We start from the raw sequence: 20,750 nt of genomic DNA, 5'->3' as shown, positions 1-20,750 counted from the left end.
AACTTTGATGTCGGTGACGACAGCCTGAATTGTTTTGGGTGAACAGGACTTCACCCATGAAGCTGTCATGTCAACAGAAAAAACACGACGAGTATTTAGTTAACTGATCAGTTGATCAACAGAAGAAAACTAATCAGCAACTTTGTCAATGTTGATCAATAACTATTAATCATTGCTCATAGCTTGAAAAGTAATCGATGGACAGATTAATCAATAGCTGCAGCCCTAACATTGATGTCGGTGACGACAGCCTGAATTGTTTTGGGTGAACAGGACTTCACCCACGAAGCTGTCGCCCTCACTGTGACCTCACACGCCCACCCACGTGAAACGCCCGACTCTTCCGAGGATCTCCCTCTGATTTTCCTCCCTAACCGGCGGCGGCGGCGCTCCGGACGTTTCCACCCACCTTGCAGCCGAACATGAGGGAGATGGTGCTGTTGGTGCAGGCCACCTTGCAGTGGCACAGCATGGGCGAGAAACACTCCACCTTCTTCATGCTGGGGGACATCTTGTCGGCGCCGGGGCAGTTGGCCGACAGCCGCCTCCTCCGGGAGCGCTGCCGGCTCCTCCCGCGCCGCCCGGCTCCGGCCGCGGTGGCTCCCGCTGCACCTCCTCCTCCGCCTCCGCCCTCTCCACCTCCTCCTCCACTGCTGCTGCTGCTCCCTGCTCTCACCATCCGCCCTCATTCCTCGCGTCGCTCCATCGCGGCGGGGAGGAAACGACTCCCAGAGCTCTTCCTTCATTCAGGGAGAACCTCCCCCCTCCTCCTCTCCGCTGACCCCACCTCCTCCTCCTCCTCTTCCTCCTCCTTCTTCTTCTTCCTCTGGTAGAATGTATTCCTCTCCCTGTTGACCTCCTCTCAGGCGCTCGGCTCGACTCCTCTCTCCCTCGTTCTCTGGTTTGTTTTCCTCCTCTCTCCCTGTTGCGTTCCCTCTCTCTCTCTCCACACTGACAGAGTGGTGGTGATGATGAGAGCTGGGGCGAGCGAGCACTGTTATGTGTGTGTGTGTGTGTGTGTGTGTGTGTGTGTGTGTGTGTGTGTGTGTGTGTGTGTGTGTGTGAGTGTGTGTGTGTGTGTGTGTGTGTGTGTGTGTGTGTGTGTGTGTGTGTTAAGCTTTCCTCTGTGGGGGTGTGATTGGTCTCCAGGGAGGGGGGCTGGTTTGGTCACATGACTCATCGGAAACGAGGAGGGTTGAATGAGCGAGAGAGAGAGGGAGAGAGAGAGAGAGAGAGAGAGTGGGGGTGTATCCTCAGGGAAGGTAGAGTGATGTAGGACAGAGTCAGTGATGTGGAGAAGAGGAAGAGGAGGAGAAACAGACAGGGGAAGAGGAGGAGCAAAAAGAGGAAGAGGAGAAAGATAACGAAGAGATGAAGAGGAGATAGAGGAAAAGACAGGAAAAGATGGAAAGGAGGAGAAAAAGGAGGAGAAAAGAGATGTTGAGGTGCAAAAATAGAAGAGGTAATGTAAGAGGGAAACAGGAAGAGGAGATGAGGATGGAGGATAAAGAAGGGAAGGAGGAGACAGAAATACATGGAGAAGGATGAAGAGGAGAAAAGGAAGAAGAGGAGAAATTTCACTCGTTTCCAGCATAAATCAAATATGATAAAATCCTCAAGAACACAAAGTCCCTGAGAGAAGAACCAGGAACCAGAATAAAGATGGCCGACGCAGCGAGAAGTCCTCCTCGGGTCCGAGGCTCGGGACCGATGGCGTCAGGAACCATCAGCATCTGGTTTACTGCTCTTCATTAGCATTTTATTTTATTGGTTTCAACTCGTGTGTCTTCATTATTTTATTGGTCAACTACGTGTCTTAATTACTGTTTTATTTCACCTTATTCTATTTCTACTTTTTAATGCTTTTAATTGACGAGTCTTATTAAGTTTTACTGCTGGGTTGTTGGGGGTCGTTGGGGGTCATTGGAGGTCGTTGTTGTGGCGGCAGGACGTTGGTGACACAGACTCTTCTGATAAATCACATGGTCGACGTCCGGCTGTGTTGAGCCTCTGTAGGTTTTCACGACAGTTTAATAATTTAGTGTGTTTATGATTTTATTTCACACGTTTAATGAGAAGTTGAATCAAAACCAAACGAAAAGTCAATTAAATGACATGAAGAAGACAGGTGAGTGAACTATTCCATTAATTAACGAGATATATTCACTAAATTCCTGTTTTACTCCAATTAAGACAATCTGACAGAGTAAAGGTACGAACAATGACCAATAACCATAACAACAACTCCGACAACGCAACTCCGACAACGCAACCGTAAACCTCTGCAGACTGACTGAACTGGTGGCGACCTCTGATTTCAACAATCAGCAGAGGAAACGCAACCTCTCTGAATTTGTGTGTGTGTGTGTGTGAGTGTGTGTGAGTGTGTGTGAGTGTGTGTGTGTGAGAGTGTGTGTGAGTGTGTGTGTGTGTGTGTGTGAGAGTGTGTGTGAGTGTGTGTGAGTGTGTGTGAGTGTGTGTGAGTGTGTGTGAGTGTGTGTGTGTGAGAGAGAGAGATAATGAGGTGAATTTGTTCCTGGGTGGAGATGTCAGGAAGTGAAGAGTTCCCTCCTGAGACCGACGACAGAAACTACAGAGTTAACGCGTCCGTCACTTTTATCTGTTCGTCTCTATCTGGACTGTTCCTGTGCACGTCTACAACACACACACACACACAACACACACACACACACACACACACACACACACACACATCCACCCACTGTCTGTCTCTGTCCTCTTTGGTGTGTGTTAGTCATTCTGGTTGAAGAGGAGATGAGAGAAAATGTGAGAAGTGAGGAGGAGACGAAGCAGCAGCAGCTCTGTGTCATTACATCACATTATCAGCTGTTTCCTTAATATTATAAATTATTGATAAGTGATTCAAACGCTTCATAAACCAGCACTGCTTTTCAATCTGTCAAACGTGCGACACAAGAACAATTTGATTTTACGAAGGAAGTACACTGAACAAATTACACACACACACACACACACACAACACACACACACACACACTCACGAGCCTCAGATCTAATGAATAATACAGTTTCTCCTTAAAAAGCTTGAAAACACCAACATCCACTCAAACTCAGACTGAAGCTCCTCGTGCTGCAGTGCATCACAGCCACAGTGTGAACATATATTCTGGTGGTGAGTTATTTATCTTCAAAGTCGGACCAGCGGTGAAGCGAGAAATACGACGTTTGTCCTGAGGGTGGCGCCAGAGGGAAGATCTCCACGGTGTCATCGGGACATTTCAAAGAGGTCCAGCTGTTTGTTTGTTTACATTTAATATCAGTTATTGGTCACAGGTAAATCAATATGAGGCTTTGGACTTAGAGAAACCAAGTGATCATCTTCCAACAACAACAACAGTCACTTCAGGTCAGCGTCAATATCGACCGATCTCACTTATAGATGATCGATATCACTGGCAAAAAAACATGGCCGCAGCGTCTCTAATCCCTCCATCTGTTTCGGACAGGAGGATCGAGTGTGTCGTTAAAAAATAAAGACGGACGTTCAAAATGATTAAGAAGATGAAATGATGATCTGCTGCAGTTGGTTCTATCAATCTGCCTCGTTCTTCTTCCTCCAGGTGAACAAAGGTTCATTTGAACCATCAATTTCCACATCCAGGAGTTTTAGAGTCGAGGAATCACTTCCAGAACGTCACCTCTCCTCTCCTGGACCTCACGGATGAAACAGACTGGATCTGAACTACAACAGAGAGACGGAGCGGCCTCGGATAAAGCCTCCATTTAAATGAATTACATATCGGACAGTTTGCACCAATTAGCTCCCGTCCGGGTGTGCTGCTGTCTGAGCGCCTCATTATCAAGGCCTGAGTCAGGCTGCGCACACACACGCACGCACACACACGCGCACACGCACACACACGCACGCACACACACACACACACACACACACACACACACTGAGTGTTTGCAGTGACAGTGATAGCAGCTGACAGCTTCAGATGTGATGGCCTCCTTCTAAATTTACCCTGCTGCTTTTTACACATCGCTCACTACACACACTCCAAACGCCAGGCCTCACGCTGTGGACTCTGTGGAGTGTTTTCAGATGTCTTTTGGGGGGGGGGGGGTTTAGGGTCAGGGTTGGTCTGTGGTCCACCCAATTTCAGTCTTTCTGAAACTGAGAATATGATTCACAATTGTTTTTGTTGCTGTTTTTTTTTTTGGTTTGAGGTCAGTTTGTCACCGTCTGGTCTTTAAGTCCAACAGTCCTGGACCAGGTCTACAGATTCAGATTCAGAGACTGAGACTGATACTGTACGTTCATCTGTTCACTCAGCCAACAGCTGTGGAGGTGGCTCCCCCTGCTGGACTGCACTCTACACAGCAGCTGAATGCTGCATTGGGAAATCCTACTAGGTTTTTCTTTTTTTTTCTACATGCTCTGATGTTTTTGTCATTTCATAAATTATATAAAAATATTTGACTCCAGCAGGATAAATTAAAAATAATAGTAGAGTCGTGATGTTTTTAGGGAGGAGGAAAGAAAATGTCTATCACAACACACCGAGAGTTTTGTCCACACTGAGGCTTCATTCATTCATTCATTAAAGCTCCATCCAGACCGGAGGGACGTCACATTAACTCTGGTGAAATGACAGAATCAAGCATCAACCTCTGAGGCTGAAACATGAAGCATCAACATGAAGAACCAGAAGCTGCAGTTCCTCTAACGGCCACTAGAGTCTGGCTCCAACAGTGAGTCAGTCCCCATAGACTCCCATGTTAAAATGTCCAACTTTACAGCAGAAATAAACATGTTTACAGCCTGGTACAGAAACTGTTTTGGTCTCTAGAGCTGATTTCCTCCTTCATGACACCTGTTTATATAACTCACCTGTTTATATAACTCACCTGTTTACATTTTATTAAGGACTACAGTTATGGAGGATTGAGGGTGTGGCCTCTTTGAGTGACAGGTGAGTGAGCATACATACATCAGAGTCTCTGCTCCTCACACGCCCCTCCTCTTTGACCATATGTGGATTAGCTGGGAGTTAGCAGCGGGACAAAGACTAAAGAAAAGAGACTGAAAACTCCCCGGAAACATTTTTTGTTAATAGTTTTAACCATTTAAAATAGTGAAATATAATAGACTGTGTCAGAGGGAGTCAGGTGAGTAGGCCGGCCTTCAATGTGGTACACATGTTGATATGATTCAGTGTGACTTCACTTCCTGAGGATGTCCCTTCAGAATAAAACTCCAGAAATCCACTTAGAAACCAGAGAGTAAAGAGGCTGCAGGACCTGGCTGACCTGGATATTCCTTCTTTTTTTTGGGACCTTTTATTCTTTTCTTTGACATTTTAATATAATTCAAAGAAGAGTTCCGCTTTGTAATGGAAAGAGACATCACCACAAACTGACAGCAGGGGGCGGCAGACCATCAGACTTCTCTGATATTTCCATGACTTTCTATTTTCCTTCCTGGAGCCTGAAATATTCTTCCTTCCTGGTTTTTCCATGTTTTTTTCTTCCACCCGCAGTTTGGCAGAAACACATCAAGTAATAAATCTGTGACACAAGTTAGAATTAGAGTAAATTACTCATATTATTCTGAATCCTTTTTTTGTTTAAATTTAGAAGCAGCACACGACTAAATCTATCTCTACAGTTTTAAACAGGTTTAAACAAAACGTTCAGGGTCTCGACCCGGAGGTCGGGAACCTCTGACCAACACTGTCCAGAACAAAGACCAGAGTTCCTTCTCGCCTGAGATCATTTTCCACAACAATAATATACCACCAAGACCACAAGTTCCTACCTCGGAAACAGACTAGAAAACAAGGCTCATTCTCTGCAAACTGAAAACACAAAAACATCAAACTAACTTTCAGGATATCGCACTTCTTTTCTGTAATGTTTAGTTCAGATGCTGGACAATAATCTGCAGTTGTCCAGGTTTAAACAGTAACCAGTGGAAGGGTTTTATGGGGGTCTTCAGACTTGAAATTCACAGGTCTGTTATTTAAAGTCGACTTCCTGGACCGTACCTCATTGTCACACTGAGACTAAGCCAACACACCGGGCTGTTGGACCTGAGAGACGTCTGCTCGAGTGTATTTCTGTGCTACAGGACAGCTTGTAGTGACTTCTCGTCTCTGTATCGACCCAGATGGCGAGGCGTTGGCCTGAGGGGGGGTGGGGGGTGGGGGGGCGGCGATGGGGACATCAGAGCCACTTCAGGTCATATCTCAGCTTTGCCATCGAATCTGCAGCATTTCAGCACCAGCACACACCCAGAATAAGACGTAGTTTATGTAATTTAATTATTCTATTGTTGGTTTCTGCTGTGATTGAAACTGTAGTTTTCACTGAGAGATAAAAATGTGGAAATGATTTTCTGCATTTATTTTTAATAGTTCTTATTACAAAGGACACAAGCTCAGTCCTTTGTAATAAGAATCAATTAGTCATTAGACTTTTTAAAGCAAATTTCGTGTTGTAAATGTTGTAAAAATTTGATGTGTGGTCTTTATTGACACGATTGATCCGCACCCGAATCAATATGTGGACCTTCCTGGTCACATGGTGAACATGACCTGAGGAAGACGAGACATCGTATCGGCGTTTAATAAATCTCCTTTTTGGGAGCGCTTTGTGTTTTTTTTCTTTTAAGTAAAAACAAAAACTATTTAATAAATCCTCAAATATGACGATTTGTGACATCTGAAGACGTCGCCTTGGAAACAGTGATGGACATTTTCATTGTTCTCTGATACTTACAGCCTCAAGTGTCGAGCAAATGAAGCCACATTGGAAACATCCATTCAGAGGAAAAGCTAAGCTAACAGGCTAGGATATGAAAATATAGCTAAGCTAGCTTCTGTCCAGGTGTAACAGAACGACTGTCATGTAAATAAATAAGGAGGAGCATCAGGGCGGAAACCGTCCGAGCTGAACTCATGTTAGGAAAAAATGTGAACCAGCGCCAGCGTCCATTTTGAATCTGTAGAGACAGAATCTCGATTCTAAAATTCTTTTTAACAAATACAATAAATAATTCATTTCTTGCAACAAAAAAATACGCTAATATACTTTAATAAAATGTTATAAAATATAATATAAAATAGTGTAGAATAATATGATAATAGTGTGGTGGTGTTTTTTTAATTACATTCTCCCTACGATTATGTTTATATTACATCATTAATGTCCACTATAATTTCTTTCTGAATCCTGAACAGCTGCTGCTAACAACTGAAATATTTTCAGGTATTAGGTGATATTGAGGTCTGATGTGATAAAAAGCATCAATTTTATATAACTTTTTTATAACTGAGCAGCTGCTGCTCTCTCTTGGCTTCAAACGAACATTTACTCCCTAAATCTGACATTTTAGTTCCTAATTTTACCTCCATATAAGATTGTTTTAAAAATGTAAATGGGTGGTGTTAACAAAATTCACATTCTTTTTCCCTCTCCCTTCATCTATCATCTCTCTCTCTAAAACACACAGGAACACAAAGGGGAATCCATTATTCAGCGTAGCAGCAAGCGAAGGCAGGCTGCTGCAGATATGACAGCTTAGTTGAATATGCAGGAAAACCACAGAGATTCTCCATCAGCATGAATGCAAATGGGGGGGGGGGGGGGGGGGGGGGGGGGGCGCGACCATGAAAGACAGAGGATCAGAGGCAGCAGAGGACGAGCTGAAGCAGCTCTCAGGCCAGTAACTGTAAAAACTCACTGTTTAAATACAGAAGTTCAGTCTGAACCTGTGAAATATTAATTATGACAAACACAAGGTCAGAACCAAAAAACATAAATATTACATGTTTCAGTACTGTTACTACCACAACTGGTTAATGGCTGCAAATAAAAACAGGCTGCGTCTCTGCTGCCTCCCACAGGTACAGACCTCCGCTCCACCAAAACATCCCAAAATACAGACGACCCCGACTCAACACCCGACATCTGATGGAATATGAGAAATGAACTGAAGCTTATTTGTTCGTCGTCGTCACTAAAGCCCATTACGATCGTTCAGACACTTTATTCTGTCTGCCGAACAGAAACATATGAATCTGAACGATGAAAATCAAAGTGTGGGGTCCAGTAGTCAACATCCATCTCCAGAAGTGAGGGATCAAAGGTCAAAGGTCACGGCGACCTCACAAAACATGATTTTGGCCTTGTGAACGCGGCGTATAACTCAAGACTTTGCAGCAATCATGACAAAATTTCCCACAAATGGTCGATATTTCCTCCGACTCTGGATGAACAGGGATGTGACTGGAACTAGTCTGAGTGGAGGAGGGATACGACCAACAGGAGGCTCTAATCTTTACCACAGGGAGGAAATGATCTAGATGATCCTGACGTACATCGGCTTATAACAAAGAAAGAAAAATCTGTTTTTGGTTTTCTACTTCCACAATCTTTTTTACTTCATCCTTCGATCAGAAGACAGACTGAAGAAAACTGACCTGAAGCTGAGCAATGTGTGTGTGTGTGTGTGTGTGTGTGTGTGTGTGTGTGTGTGTGTGTGTGTGTGTGTGTGTGTGTGTGTGTGTTGATTAGTTGTGACTCTGCTGAACTCACCGCAGCGCTCTCAGACTTTTATATGAATATGATCCATTTCCATTCACAACATATGCAACTGTCTCTCTGAGAAAACCCAGGAGAGAACTGCCACTGGAAACTTGCCAGTTCGACTTCCAGTGACATCATCAGCGGAGGTCGAAGGTCACGGCGTCCAGACAGAACGCCGAACAAAGAGCCAGTTTCCCTCCTCTCCTTCATCCCTCTCTTGTTTTCATCTGAGTGCCCGACCCACGCCTTCCCAGCATCCTCTCTGTTCCTCCTCCTCTCTAACCTCTCCTTCTGTTCTCCTCACCTCCCTGCAGTCTGCTGGCAGCCTGCTGAGTGTGTGTGTTTCTGAGTGTGTGTGTGTGTGTGTGTGTGTGTGTTTCTGAGTGTGTGTGTGTGTTTCTGAGTGTGTGTGTGTTTCTGAGTGTGTGTGTGTGTGTGTGTATGTGTGTTTCTGAGTGTGCATGTGTGTGTTTATTTGACACGCATGGGTGCACCTCTTGGCTTCTGTCCTCCTCCAGGGCACATGAGCCTCTTACAGCACACACACACACACACACACACACACACACACACACACACACACACACACACACACACACACACACACACACTTGACATTCGTGCTGCGGACCTGGACGTCACTCAGAGCAGGTCCAGAGTTCCAGTGAAGTGAACTGTTAAACTTCCTGCTTCAGTCGTCACAGCTGGAGAGTCGAGGTGATGTCACATGACTCGTCTGCTGCGTCAGCATCCGTCACATTCACACTGATGATACTGCGGACTACACGTTCACCTGCTGTCAGACTCCGATCAGGGCCACAACAATCAATCATTTCTTTTATTGATTCATCTTCCAGTTATTTTATAGATTCATCATTTGGTCGATTTAACATCAGAAAAATTTGGAAAACGTCCATCCAAAGCAGAAGTCGACGAGTTAGTGACTAAGTGAGTGAGTGAGTGAGTGAGTAACTAAGTGAGTGAGTGAGTGAGTGAGTTAGTGAGTGAGTGAGTGAGTGAGTGAGTGACTAAGTGAGTGAGTGAGTGAGTGAGTGAGTGAGTGAATGAGTGACTGACTGACTAAGTGAGTGAGTGAGTGAGTGAGTGAGTTAGTGACTAAGTGAGTGCGTGAGTGAGTGAGTGAGTGAGTGACTGACTGACTAAGTGAGTGAGTGAGTGAGTTAGTGACTAAGTGAGTGAGTGAGTGAGTGAGTGAGTTAGTGACTAAGTGAGTGAGTGAGTGAGTGAATGAGTGAGTGAGTGAGTGAGTGAGTGAGTGAGTGAGTGACTGACTAAGTGAGTGAGTGAGTGAGTGAGTTAGTGACTAAGTGAGTAAGTGAGTGAGTGAGTGAGTGAGCGAGTTAGTGACTAAGTGAGTGAGTGAGTTAGTGACTAAGTGAGTAAGTGAGTGAGTGAGTGAGTGAGCGAGTTAGTGACTAAGTGAGTGAGTGAGTGAGTGAGTGAGTGAGTGAGTTAGTGAAAGACTATTGCCACTTCCTGTGGAGTTTGATTTTTTTTAACCCTGCGACAAACCGACCAATCAAATCTTGGTCGACTAAGATTCTTCTAAGATTCAAACCCTACAAACGACATAATCTAGATTATAAAATCACATGTTAAAAAAAAGTGAATAAAATAAAAATTAAATTGTAAAAATGAAAAACTAAAATATGATTGCTAAACATAACATGAACTAACATGCTGACCATGATGTTTTAGACACGCTACAGAGACCATGCACGGCAGCAGCCGTCTCCTCCTATAACTCTCCACGGCCTTCAGCCTGTAATTAACATAAATAATTAAGTCACGTTTCCCCAGAAGAGCAGAGGAGAGTTCATCTACCAACACACTGCAATGACAAGATACAACTGCTGCATGGATTATGTGTACTGTTATTATTATTATCATTATCATTATTATCATTATTATTATTATCATTACACATGGCTGTTATGAAATGTAATAAAAAAGAAATCTCAGCAGTAGCAGTGGAGCAACATCCCATCAGCCCCTGCAGCTTTGTTTATGGTTATTTTCTGAAAAAACTGAAACCGCTGATTATCCCTTTAACTTCCAGCTGCTGCACACTGTGTGTGTGTGTGTGTGTGTGTGTGTGTTTTTATTCCTGTCTTTATGAGGACCAACTTCAGTTTTCCTAAAGACCCGAGGGCAGCAGAAAGTGTTGATATTTTTAAAAACAAACTCAACTCTGGCTTTTAATTGAATTTTATTTACTTATATTTCTATTCATTTATATATTTTAAGCTGTTTTAACTGGTTTGTCCTTTTAATATTCTATATTTCTGGACTGTTTTCTTTCTAATACCCTACTTTTATTTCTGGTTATTTGTTTTATTTCTACTTTTATTTCTGGTTTTACTCACTTCCAAACATCTCCCACAGTTGAGACTATTAGCTGTGTTGGTGTTTGCTGTGACTGTGCGTCATGGGTGCAGTCTTTGTGGACTTTTCCTCTCTGCCACGCTACTTAAAAAAAGAGAAGATCTCCAGTGACACCAGTATTCCAGTAACCAGAGAGTTTTTTGGCTGCTGACCGTGAAGCTGGTGGAGGTGATGAGAAAACCAGCAGAGCTGTCGGTCGACCGCTCTCAGGCTGTTTCATGTGTTTTTTAATGAGTCAGTGTTGAAAAGTCCAAGTCATGGAAACAAGCCGCACTGTCTGCACGACGCCGCCTCTCGCCTACTGCCAGGTTACATACCATCCAGACTCATACAAAACATCAACCATCTGTGGGAAATTTTGTCATAATTGCTGCGTCTTGAGTAATGGCTAAAAAGCATTTTGTGAGGTCACACTGACCTTGACCATCAATAATTATTGATGGTCAATAATTATTGATGGTCAAGTCGATTGATTGATCAATTGTTTTTCAAGCAAAAATGAAAAACATCTGATGTGTTCAGGTTCTCAAACGCAAGAGTTTACGTTACATATCTTTGGGTTTTGGGCATCTGGTCAGAGAAAACAAGACTTTTAACGAAAACATCAATTAATCATGAAAACGATCAGTAGCTTAATCTATGAAAAAACAACTAGGTGCAGCACCAAAGCTCCTGGGTCTCAAACCATCAAAATAAGACAGACTTCACTTCTCTTACAACCACTTACACATATTCAGACTGAGACAACATGCTGAAATACAGAGGATCAAACCGTTCATTCATTTTATCATTTACTATCACTTCTCAAACCAAATTATATTTTGTAGGAAATGCTTCAGCCCCGGTGTGAACAGATGTGGTTCTCAGATGTCACCTGTGTGTTCAGGTGTGTCGTCAGCGTGTCTGCAGGAACGTGACCAGCAGCAGCAGAGCAGCTGTATTTAGACTGAGCCGACTGTGTTTGGTCCTGCTGAGCCACGGAGCTGCAGCACGCCGTTAATAAGGAGCTGAAAATAGTCCCAACACTGAGGCACTGCCCTACAAACACACACACACACACACACACACACACACACACACACACACACAGTCTGCACCTGAGGCTCTGACACCTTGTCTGTAGGAGGGTGAGTTCGGACGGGGAATTAAAGCTGCAGGTAAAAGACTCGAGCACCATGATAGTTTAACAGACGTTGACTCCTCTGGGGACTTGAACCGATTCCTCCAAAAACAAACAAACAAACAATAATCAGTCAGCTAACTGTGACAATTAATGATCAATCGGCTCATTTTTTAAACCACGATTATGAAACATGCTGCTCATTCAGGCTGAAACAGTCAACTGAGAAAACTACAATCACCTCCTCATGGTCGTATCCTGAGATTCATATGTGAGTAATAGAAAATATGAACCATAGGTGTGAAAGTTTGTCATCATTGCTGTAAAGTCTTGAGTAGTGGCTAAAAAGTGTTTTGTGAAGTCATCGAGACCTTGACCTTTGACCACCAAGATCTAATCAGTTCGTCCTTGAGTCCGAGTGGATGTTTATGTCAAATTTGAAGAAGTTCTGTCAAGATGTTTCCAAGATATCGTGTCCATAAGAATGGGAAGGCGGTTCAGACAACATGAAAACAATATGGCTGCTGCTCTGACTGTCGCCGGCGTGGAAGAATAAAAATTATCACCCAAGTCCAAAACAGAAAATATTCACTGTTCATTGTATTCACAAGATGTTTTTCTTTGTTTTACTTCAGTGAACTGAATGTGTTTGGTTTTGGACTGTTGGACGGACAAAACTGGACATGTGAAGCTGCTGTGACTGACGATTACCTTCATTATCGGGACAGATGTGCGGTCGCAGTGACCTTGACCTGTGACCTTTGACCACTGAAAGAGTTTGCACCAAATTTCAAGAAGTTCCATCAATGCGTTCTTGAGACCAAAGCAGACGCCTTCAAACAGTCCACAACAAAAAACTATTAAATGTAGAATCGTATAAAAGTGAAAAACAGCAAATCCTGACAGGTGAAAAGCTGGAACCAGAGACTGTTGATAAATAACTTAATTAATCGATTATCAAAATAGTTGCCGATTATTTTTCTGAAAGTTGGCGTTGACGAACCGACCAACTGTTGCAGCTCCGCTCTGGACTGAATGAAAACGAAGCACCTGGATACATGAGCAGCCACAGAATGAGAAACAACGTGGAGGTCAAAGGTCAAAGCAGCCCCACAGGCGGAGTGTTGCAAGTGGCTGATTTCAAAGCTGAGAGCAGATCAGAGGCGAGCGAGCGGGGAGGACACGGAGCTCAGAAATGGGATTTTAAAAGAAGAGACGAAGGCCTGGAGGGAGCTGATCCCAGACCAGCAGGAGGTCCGGAGCTCAGCCCGCCTCCACATCAGAGACTTTAAACCGGACCAGCACCTGAACGAGGGCTGAGATAAACCACTCAGGCTTCCTGCCTAACATCGTATCAGGTTGTTTTTATTTGCACTTGTTATTATTAATTTGTATGTGTCAATAAATAAACTAAGAGGTTAAGAGGCATCAGATGAGAGGACGAAGATCTAAACGTGCTGACATTTTTAAAAGGTCGACCATCAGCCGCCACGAAACCAAACTACGACTTCTTAAAGAGACAGTTAAGAGTTTCGTCTTTCCAGCTGCTGCAGCTGTTGAACTGACTCGATACAGAGTGAAAATACGCCAACACAAAGGTCACGTCATCGCTCCAACGTCACGCAGCAGAGCTAGTGATCTCCTTTTTTTTTTTTCTGGTTCAGAGGGGCGTTCAAGAGCTCTCACACTCAGCAGAGTGACAGGTGTTACAAAGACAAGAAAAGCTAATTAAACATCTGTGTAAACATACGAATCCTTATAGTTGGTATTTATATAATCAGCTTCATGTTCTGTAATATGTTCACATCACACACTGTTATCTGTGTGTTGATGTGTTGCAAGATAATAAAAAAAACATGGGTTCATGTTAAAACAAGAAATATTTCAAGGTTTCCCTAAAATATGAAAGAACAAAAGAACAGAAAAAACTGCACTAATAATATTTTCTATTGCTTATACTGGTAATTACTTTCCTGATCAATCAATTTACTGTCTGCAAAATGTCACAAAATAGAGCTAAATGTCCAATTTATTGTCCTAACACCTGAAATTATTTTTTTAATTGCTCGTTCAACAGTCAAAAATAGCTTGATTATATCACAGGATGAGATCACTTCAAAACCAGGATGCATGGAAACGAGGTATTTTACAACTATACTCAGTTTAACTTCCCCTTGAAAACACCTGGACCTGAATGCATCTTTTAGCTGCTTTACATTCAGCAAAAGACACATACAGAAAAATTAAAATACTTTGTCCTGGACAATATTCAATTATCTTTCCTCTCCTGTTGCGGCTGTTTTCCAGACCTGAGAAACTAGTCGAGTATTTTCCAGTCAGGTATTTTCCAGGTGTGTATTGAGGTAGAAATAATAGCAGCAGCAGCCTGGACAATACAAAGGCACACGGTCACAGGTTCGAGTCCCCCAGTTGGCCTGAAATAATGGTACATGTATTAAAGGTGACTAATGTGACAACGAGCTTTCATGTTTATATCATGTTTAACTGGCAAAGTTGTTTAAAACACATACAGGACAACACCACATACACATATCACATTGTGCCATTATAAACTACACTTATCTGATAATTGGCCTGATCAGGCACCGATAGTAATCAACACACATTAATCAAACAGAACAATAACAGCTGTCACCGTCAAACAACGTAACCTCATTTAAGTAGTGACGTTTGTCAACACTACAGAAACTCAAGGTCCCCGAGCTCTCCGGAGAAAGTCGAGCTCTCCGGAGAAAGCCGAACTCCCATTAAGAAATAAGACAAATTAACGATCCTTTTCTTGTCAGAAAAAAACCAAGACACCGTGAGAGTGGAAGGTAACGTGGTTTAAATGTCGACAGTCTTCTGGTAAATTCGGCACTGATATAATTCATGACTTTGCATTATATTTCCGTAAAAACGTCACTTCGTAAATCCCGTTGTCACATCTAACAGCCTCCTTCGGCTAACTCCGCTGTTTTAGTGCGAAACGACCGTTGGAATTTGAAACAAACGGTTTCAAAAAGTTGATTTTTTTACTTGAATAAATGCCGTTTGGAGGATGACATGAATGCCGAATTAAACACAGACTTATAACTGAGTGAAATCACAGTCTACACCGTTTGTGTTTGTGTTTCATGAGGTGTTTTTCCGGCGTTTACCTTAGTCGTGACAATACAGATGCAGTCCATCGTTTGGAGCCGGGAGTAAAGCCCGCGAACATCAGCATTTCATCTCGCGCTGTCACTCCCGCTGCACTTGGTTTCGTTAAGTCTCTCTCTTCATAAATAACGTGACATTCACAAAAACACACCCAGCAACAGCAACTATCTACCGGCGTCAGAGCGTGTGCTCACCGGAGAGCCACCTCATCCCTCCCCCGGCTCTCCTCCTTCCCAGTATCCGATGCTCAGCTCAGCGGGAGCGGGACTCACTGAACCTCGCTCCTCCAAGACTAACGTTGCGTTTAAGAGCGGTGGGAAAACGCAACACCCTGCGACTTGAGACACTTTATCCACAGCTGTAAAGACCAAAGGAAGTGGCTGTAACAACGCTTAAAAATTAATCAGAGTTATTTCTACTTCTGCCTTTAAATAACATTCATAATCAAAATAAATAAAATCAGTAAAAAATAATATCACATTGTGTGGTATAAATAGTACTACAGTAGGTCTTGGATTACATAATTTAAAAAAGTAAATGTTTCTTAATTATGTCAAAGACGTCATTCCTGCGTTTTTCATTCACCCTGTCCTGTTAGCTATTTAATATCGGTGTTCACAGATGTATAATGTGAAATCCATTTTTTCTGATGACACTTGAAGGCAACGCCATAATACCTGTACTACATAATTGCGTAATTTAAAACAAGCAGATCGTTTTTACAGATCAATAAAATTGTAAAACAAACGATTAAACTTAAATGATACAAATAAACCAATTACTATAAATGACAAATAAATTAACTACAAACCCAGAGCTTTTCAGCACCTGAATAAAAGTCTGTACATTATTCTGTTCAGCTTGTACTTAACGTTTTGACTTAATGTTTTAGTTATCAAAAAACTTTTCTGATTTAACATCTGATTTCCTTATTGAGAGTTCATGCTGCCTTCAATGTCATAATTATGATTATAAGTAGTGATTTTTATCGAGTTGAACATAAATGCAAATGTAAAAATCAAATGTAAAAATGAATAAGCCTGTTTTAATGAGGACAGTCTGACATGTAAAAACACCGACCACTGGGCTTTTTTATATTAACAGATATTTTCAAATATGGAAGTAAAAAGGGCCAAAATGACACAATAAATTAATCAATTATTAAAGCACTGTTATTGATCACATGAGAACAAATGTGTCAAAATTTAGATTTTAACAACTAACCTCATCATTCATTTAAGTCAATCTGAACAAATCTACAGCTGATGATGATTAGGGCTCCAATTATTGATTAATTATTTTTGTTGATTAAAGTAATGTTCAAATTACCTGTTTTGCACAAAATCCAAAAAACACAACAAGGAGAGCAGCACCTTGTACATAAAAAAAATGGGGCACATTTTTGGCATTTTCTTCTTGGAAAATGACTCCAGTGATTCATCTGAAAGGTTATTATGGCGGCAGCTAACAATTATTGTCTGTTTTGATTAATCTGCTGATTATTTTCTCAATTGATTGGTGTATCAAATATCAGAAAATACTGAAAACTTTCATCTCAGTTTTTTTACAAGGTGACGACATCAAATGTCCAACAGTGTAAAACCCCCAAAATAATAAACAATAAACAATTACCAAGTCGTTTTCTGTCGATCAACTGATCGATTGTCTAATTGTTTCGGCTGCGGTCTCGATAGATTTCTCTGAACAATGCACGTGTGCATCCTACTCGACATCAGACCACAAACAAGTGACGTGTCGATGCCTCAGTCACACCAGACACTGCTGCAGCTCTACATTCAAGTGCTGCACCTTTAAAACACACTAACGGTTTGTTGTTACATGTGTGACTCAACAAGGAGGAGGAGGAGGAGGAGGAGGAGGAGGAGGAGGAAGAGGAGCAGCAGGAGATGAGTGAGTGTGGGCAGGTGGGAATCACAAGTATGAATATTTTACACTTCCATGAATCGGTTATGGTCTCCTCCTGCATGTGTGTCACCATCATATGGCGTGGTTCATGCCTCCTTATAAAACATTCAGCAGCCCACAGGAAGTGATGTCACCAGCTCCTGAGTCTGATGAATCTGTTTAAATGGGAAAGCGTGGTGACAACATTTCACCTGTTTCCACTGTAAAAGAGTTTTAGTACAACACGCTTCTCTTATCATGTGAAGACGATGAGGGTAAGAGAGGATCTCTACCATGTTGTGCACATATATTTTGAAAATAAATGATTCCTAAAAACATTAAAAATGATGAAAGCTCTCTGATTGGTTGGAGAGCTAACCAGTCATATCAGTTTTCAGGAGTGTCACAGAGAGGCTAACAGGAGAAGCTACATGACTGAGCTAATCGATGAGCTAAAAGGAAAAGCAGCCGGAGAAAGGAAATGGAAATTGACGAGTGAATCGAGGAATGTGTTCCCATCTTTATAATGCCTTTTCAAATAGTCTTTCAAATTTCATCATTTATTCATGAATTAATAAATTTATTGATAAAATGTTTATTTAATTAGTGTTTTATGCTGTTTTTGTAAATCCATTTTTAAATTGGAAGTATTTATTGATGCATTAATCGTTGATTTATAATTTTATTTTTACAATTCCTGTTTTAAATGTCTATTAAAATATGAAATTAAGGAAATGCTTTATTACTTTTCCTGTGACGTCACTGGTCCTCCATATGCAGATATCAGAGCTGCTGCAAACAGAGCTCCGACTGGCAGAGGAAGTTTGTAAATGAATTTGCATAAATGGGTCACAGTGGTGAAAAATAAGTAAATATACTGTCAAACAAAAGAGCAGAAACAAGCTGCAGCTGGAACAGACACTTCAGATCTTCAGCTCATTTTATCTCTATTCAACATTCAGTTATTTTTGCTTAACAACTTAAAATATGAACAGATGTTAAGATGGCCGATGCATTTCAGAGCAGAACATGGAAACACACACAGGAACCTAAAGAGTCAAAACATGATGGGAACCTGCTGCACAGAAACCAGAACTGAAATCCACATGAACCACCACCACCAAGGTCCTGAACATCAGTACAGCTCCAGCCTCCGAGTCAAACCCAGAAACCAAGAGTCAGATTTACAAAAGTAAAGACTTCTCAAGACGGACTGAAAGCTTTTATTTTGAAGCACAAACTGATGAGGCGGGCCGCAGGGTCAGGAGGTCATTTTCAAGTTTATGTTAGAATATTTACACACACAAAAAAAAGTTCAAAAGATTAAATTCAAGACACGTTTTAAATCTTGAACAGGGAACCAATCAGCCTGAATTTAATCGATCACATGTCCGTTATGTCACGTTTACGTTCTGTCTCTGAGGATCAGATGTTTCACTGGAAAACAGACACCAGAGTTTATACATTTTAAAAAAGTAAAATACTTAAAAGAATAAAATAAAAACTAAAACTAAAGAAAAAATCTGAATTTCATCAAAATTTAAATTTCAAGTATATCACTTATAAAAATGTAATTATTTTGGCCTCTTTTTGTTTCCATAGTTTCTTCTCTTCCATGCAGACATGGATTTCTTTTTATTACTAAGTTAAAGTTAAAAGTTTTTATATTTCATTCTTTCTGATGTATTTTTATCTAATATTGTATCTAACATACAATATATCTAATACTGATTCTCTTCCTATTTTCAAATCCCACTCATTTAACTCCAACACCAGCGTTTAATCATTTATTTTTATGCAATTACATTGATTCTTATTTATTTTGTATATAAGGCTTTGAACTTGCATTTTATATTTTACTGTTATAAGGACTCGAGTGTCTTCAAAGGTACTTATATATAAAATAAATAATAACAAATCATTATTATTATTATTATTGTTATCTTATATTCTTAATCTTATTTCAAAACCGTATTTAGTGCTAGGTTACACAGTATCCACGGTAACGATACAACCATATAAAGTGCATTGTATCCCCACGTGAGTGTGTGAATGTTTAATGTAAATCTGTAAATATCAATAAATTAACTTACATGAGAGAGAAAGTAACTATATTGATTTACGGAATGATTATGTGTATTAATTCATTGATTAGTTAGATTTATTCATTAACAGCTCACTCATTAGTATTTTAAGTTTACAGACTTAAAGACTGAGATTGTTATATAATCGTTATTGATTTATTTCTCTATTTCTGTCTCGATGCTTCTTATAATTACTTGATTATTGTTGATTGTTGTAGATGTGACATATTACTTTAATATTACTAAGTTTGATCCAAAATGTTGGAAAAATAAATAAATAAATAAATAATTCATATCTTTAAAGTTGAGACTGAAGATAAAAAATGTAAATCTCCTAACAATCCTTTCCTTCGTGACTCGACCCCGCACTGATCCATCTGCTCGCAGCTCTGAGGACAGGAGGTGTACTGTTCAGACCCGACAACATCAACCAAAATGAATGAAGCACAATGACCCATGCCCCCTGAACGCAGCACAGACCACCTCAAGGTGTCGCTGGAGACTCATTACTCCTCAAAACGAACTGTGAGACCAGAGAGGAAATCCTAGAGGCAGAAGATCCTGGATCGTTGTCAGGAGATAAACTGAACTGAATTTCTTTTTAATTAAAACATCAACGCTCTGATTGGATTCATCCGCACAATAACTGCTCCTCTCTACTTTGTGACGGCAAGAACTGTTTACTAATACTCATAACAGCAACACGTTATGTTATTCACCACAGTGCAGCATTTTAGCACTGGATATTTACATTTTAGATTTTTATTTTTAAATGGCAGGAATTTATTTTGTTTTCTGGAAATATTTGTTTCTCTGTTGTAGTCAGTGTGTTGCCCACAACAGTTTGTGAACTGTAACAAAACAGCACATCAGCATAAACAATAAAAAATAAATAAATACAATTTCCTGTCTCAACTTTTTCTGAAAGTTATAACTGGACAGATTTATCGAAACTTTAGACGTTTCATTTTCAAATGTTTTCAAATGTTTTCAAATGCATCTTTCTGAAATTAAAATGAAAGAAAACTAAATTTAGCATGAACACGTCTTTGTCTTGAGGCCACATGTTTCCTTCTCTGGTTTCACTTCAGATTCACGTCAGCGTGAACGAGCTACAGCGACACCTTGAGGCCGTCTGGGCGAACCTGACCCCTGACCCTGGATCCAGAAGCCCCGCCCCTCTGATGGTCCAAAGCATGGACATGAGGACTTGGATGGGACATGCTGCGAAGGTGAACGACACCGACAACCCCCCCCCCCCCCCCACCCACCAACAGCAGACGTCCAGTACTTACTTGTGCGTCATGGCCGGGCGAGCGTTTGGCCTGCGCCAACGTGTGCAGGATTTCGTTTAGGAGGGGGGAGTCCTACGAGCGACCACGTGTTTACGATCAGGAAGAAAGAGGGAAGAGAGGAGAGAAGGCATTCAATGCAAACAACACATCGGACTCAAACTGGAGCTGCGTTCAAGTTTCTGAGGTTTGTTTCCTGTTTCAG

The 20,750-nt window shown here is 41.4% G+C and overlaps 1 protein-coding gene across 22 annotated transcripts in view; it reads right to left on the bottom strand.

The window, feature by feature from the left end:
• dlg1b (discs large MAGUK scaffold protein 1b) overlaps positions 1 to 20,750 on the bottom strand; it is a 102,494-nt gene that overhangs the window by 61,175 nt on the left and 20,569 nt on the right. For 13 of the 22 annotated variants that reach the window (XM_056391451.1, XM_056391455.1, XM_056391453.1 and 10 more), the window contains exon 4: positions 20,549 to 20,620. The exons of 7 other annotated variants lie outside the window; for them this stretch is intronic. In XM_056391451.1, coding sequence (XP_056247426.1) covers positions 20,549 to 20,620 — 72 coding nt within the window. Of the gene's footprint in view, positions 1 to 409; positions 994 to 15,263; positions 15,514 to 20,548; positions 20,621 to 20,750 lie in introns of those variants that run through there. 2 more of the 22 variants (XM_056391472.1, XM_056391461.1) reach the window with 2 other exon arrangements.

The sequence above is a fragment of the Seriola aureovittata genome, chromosome 12 (assembly GCF_021018895.1).
Source record: "Seriola aureovittata isolate HTS-2021-v1 ecotype China chromosome 12, ASM2101889v1, whole genome shotgun sequence".
NCBI classification, from domain to species: domain Eukaryota; kingdom Metazoa; phylum Chordata; class Actinopteri; order Carangiformes; family Carangidae; genus Seriola; species Seriola aureovittata.
The sequence above is the reverse complement of the archived record's forward strand: the minus strand, read 5'-3'. Positions and strand labels throughout refer to the sequence as shown.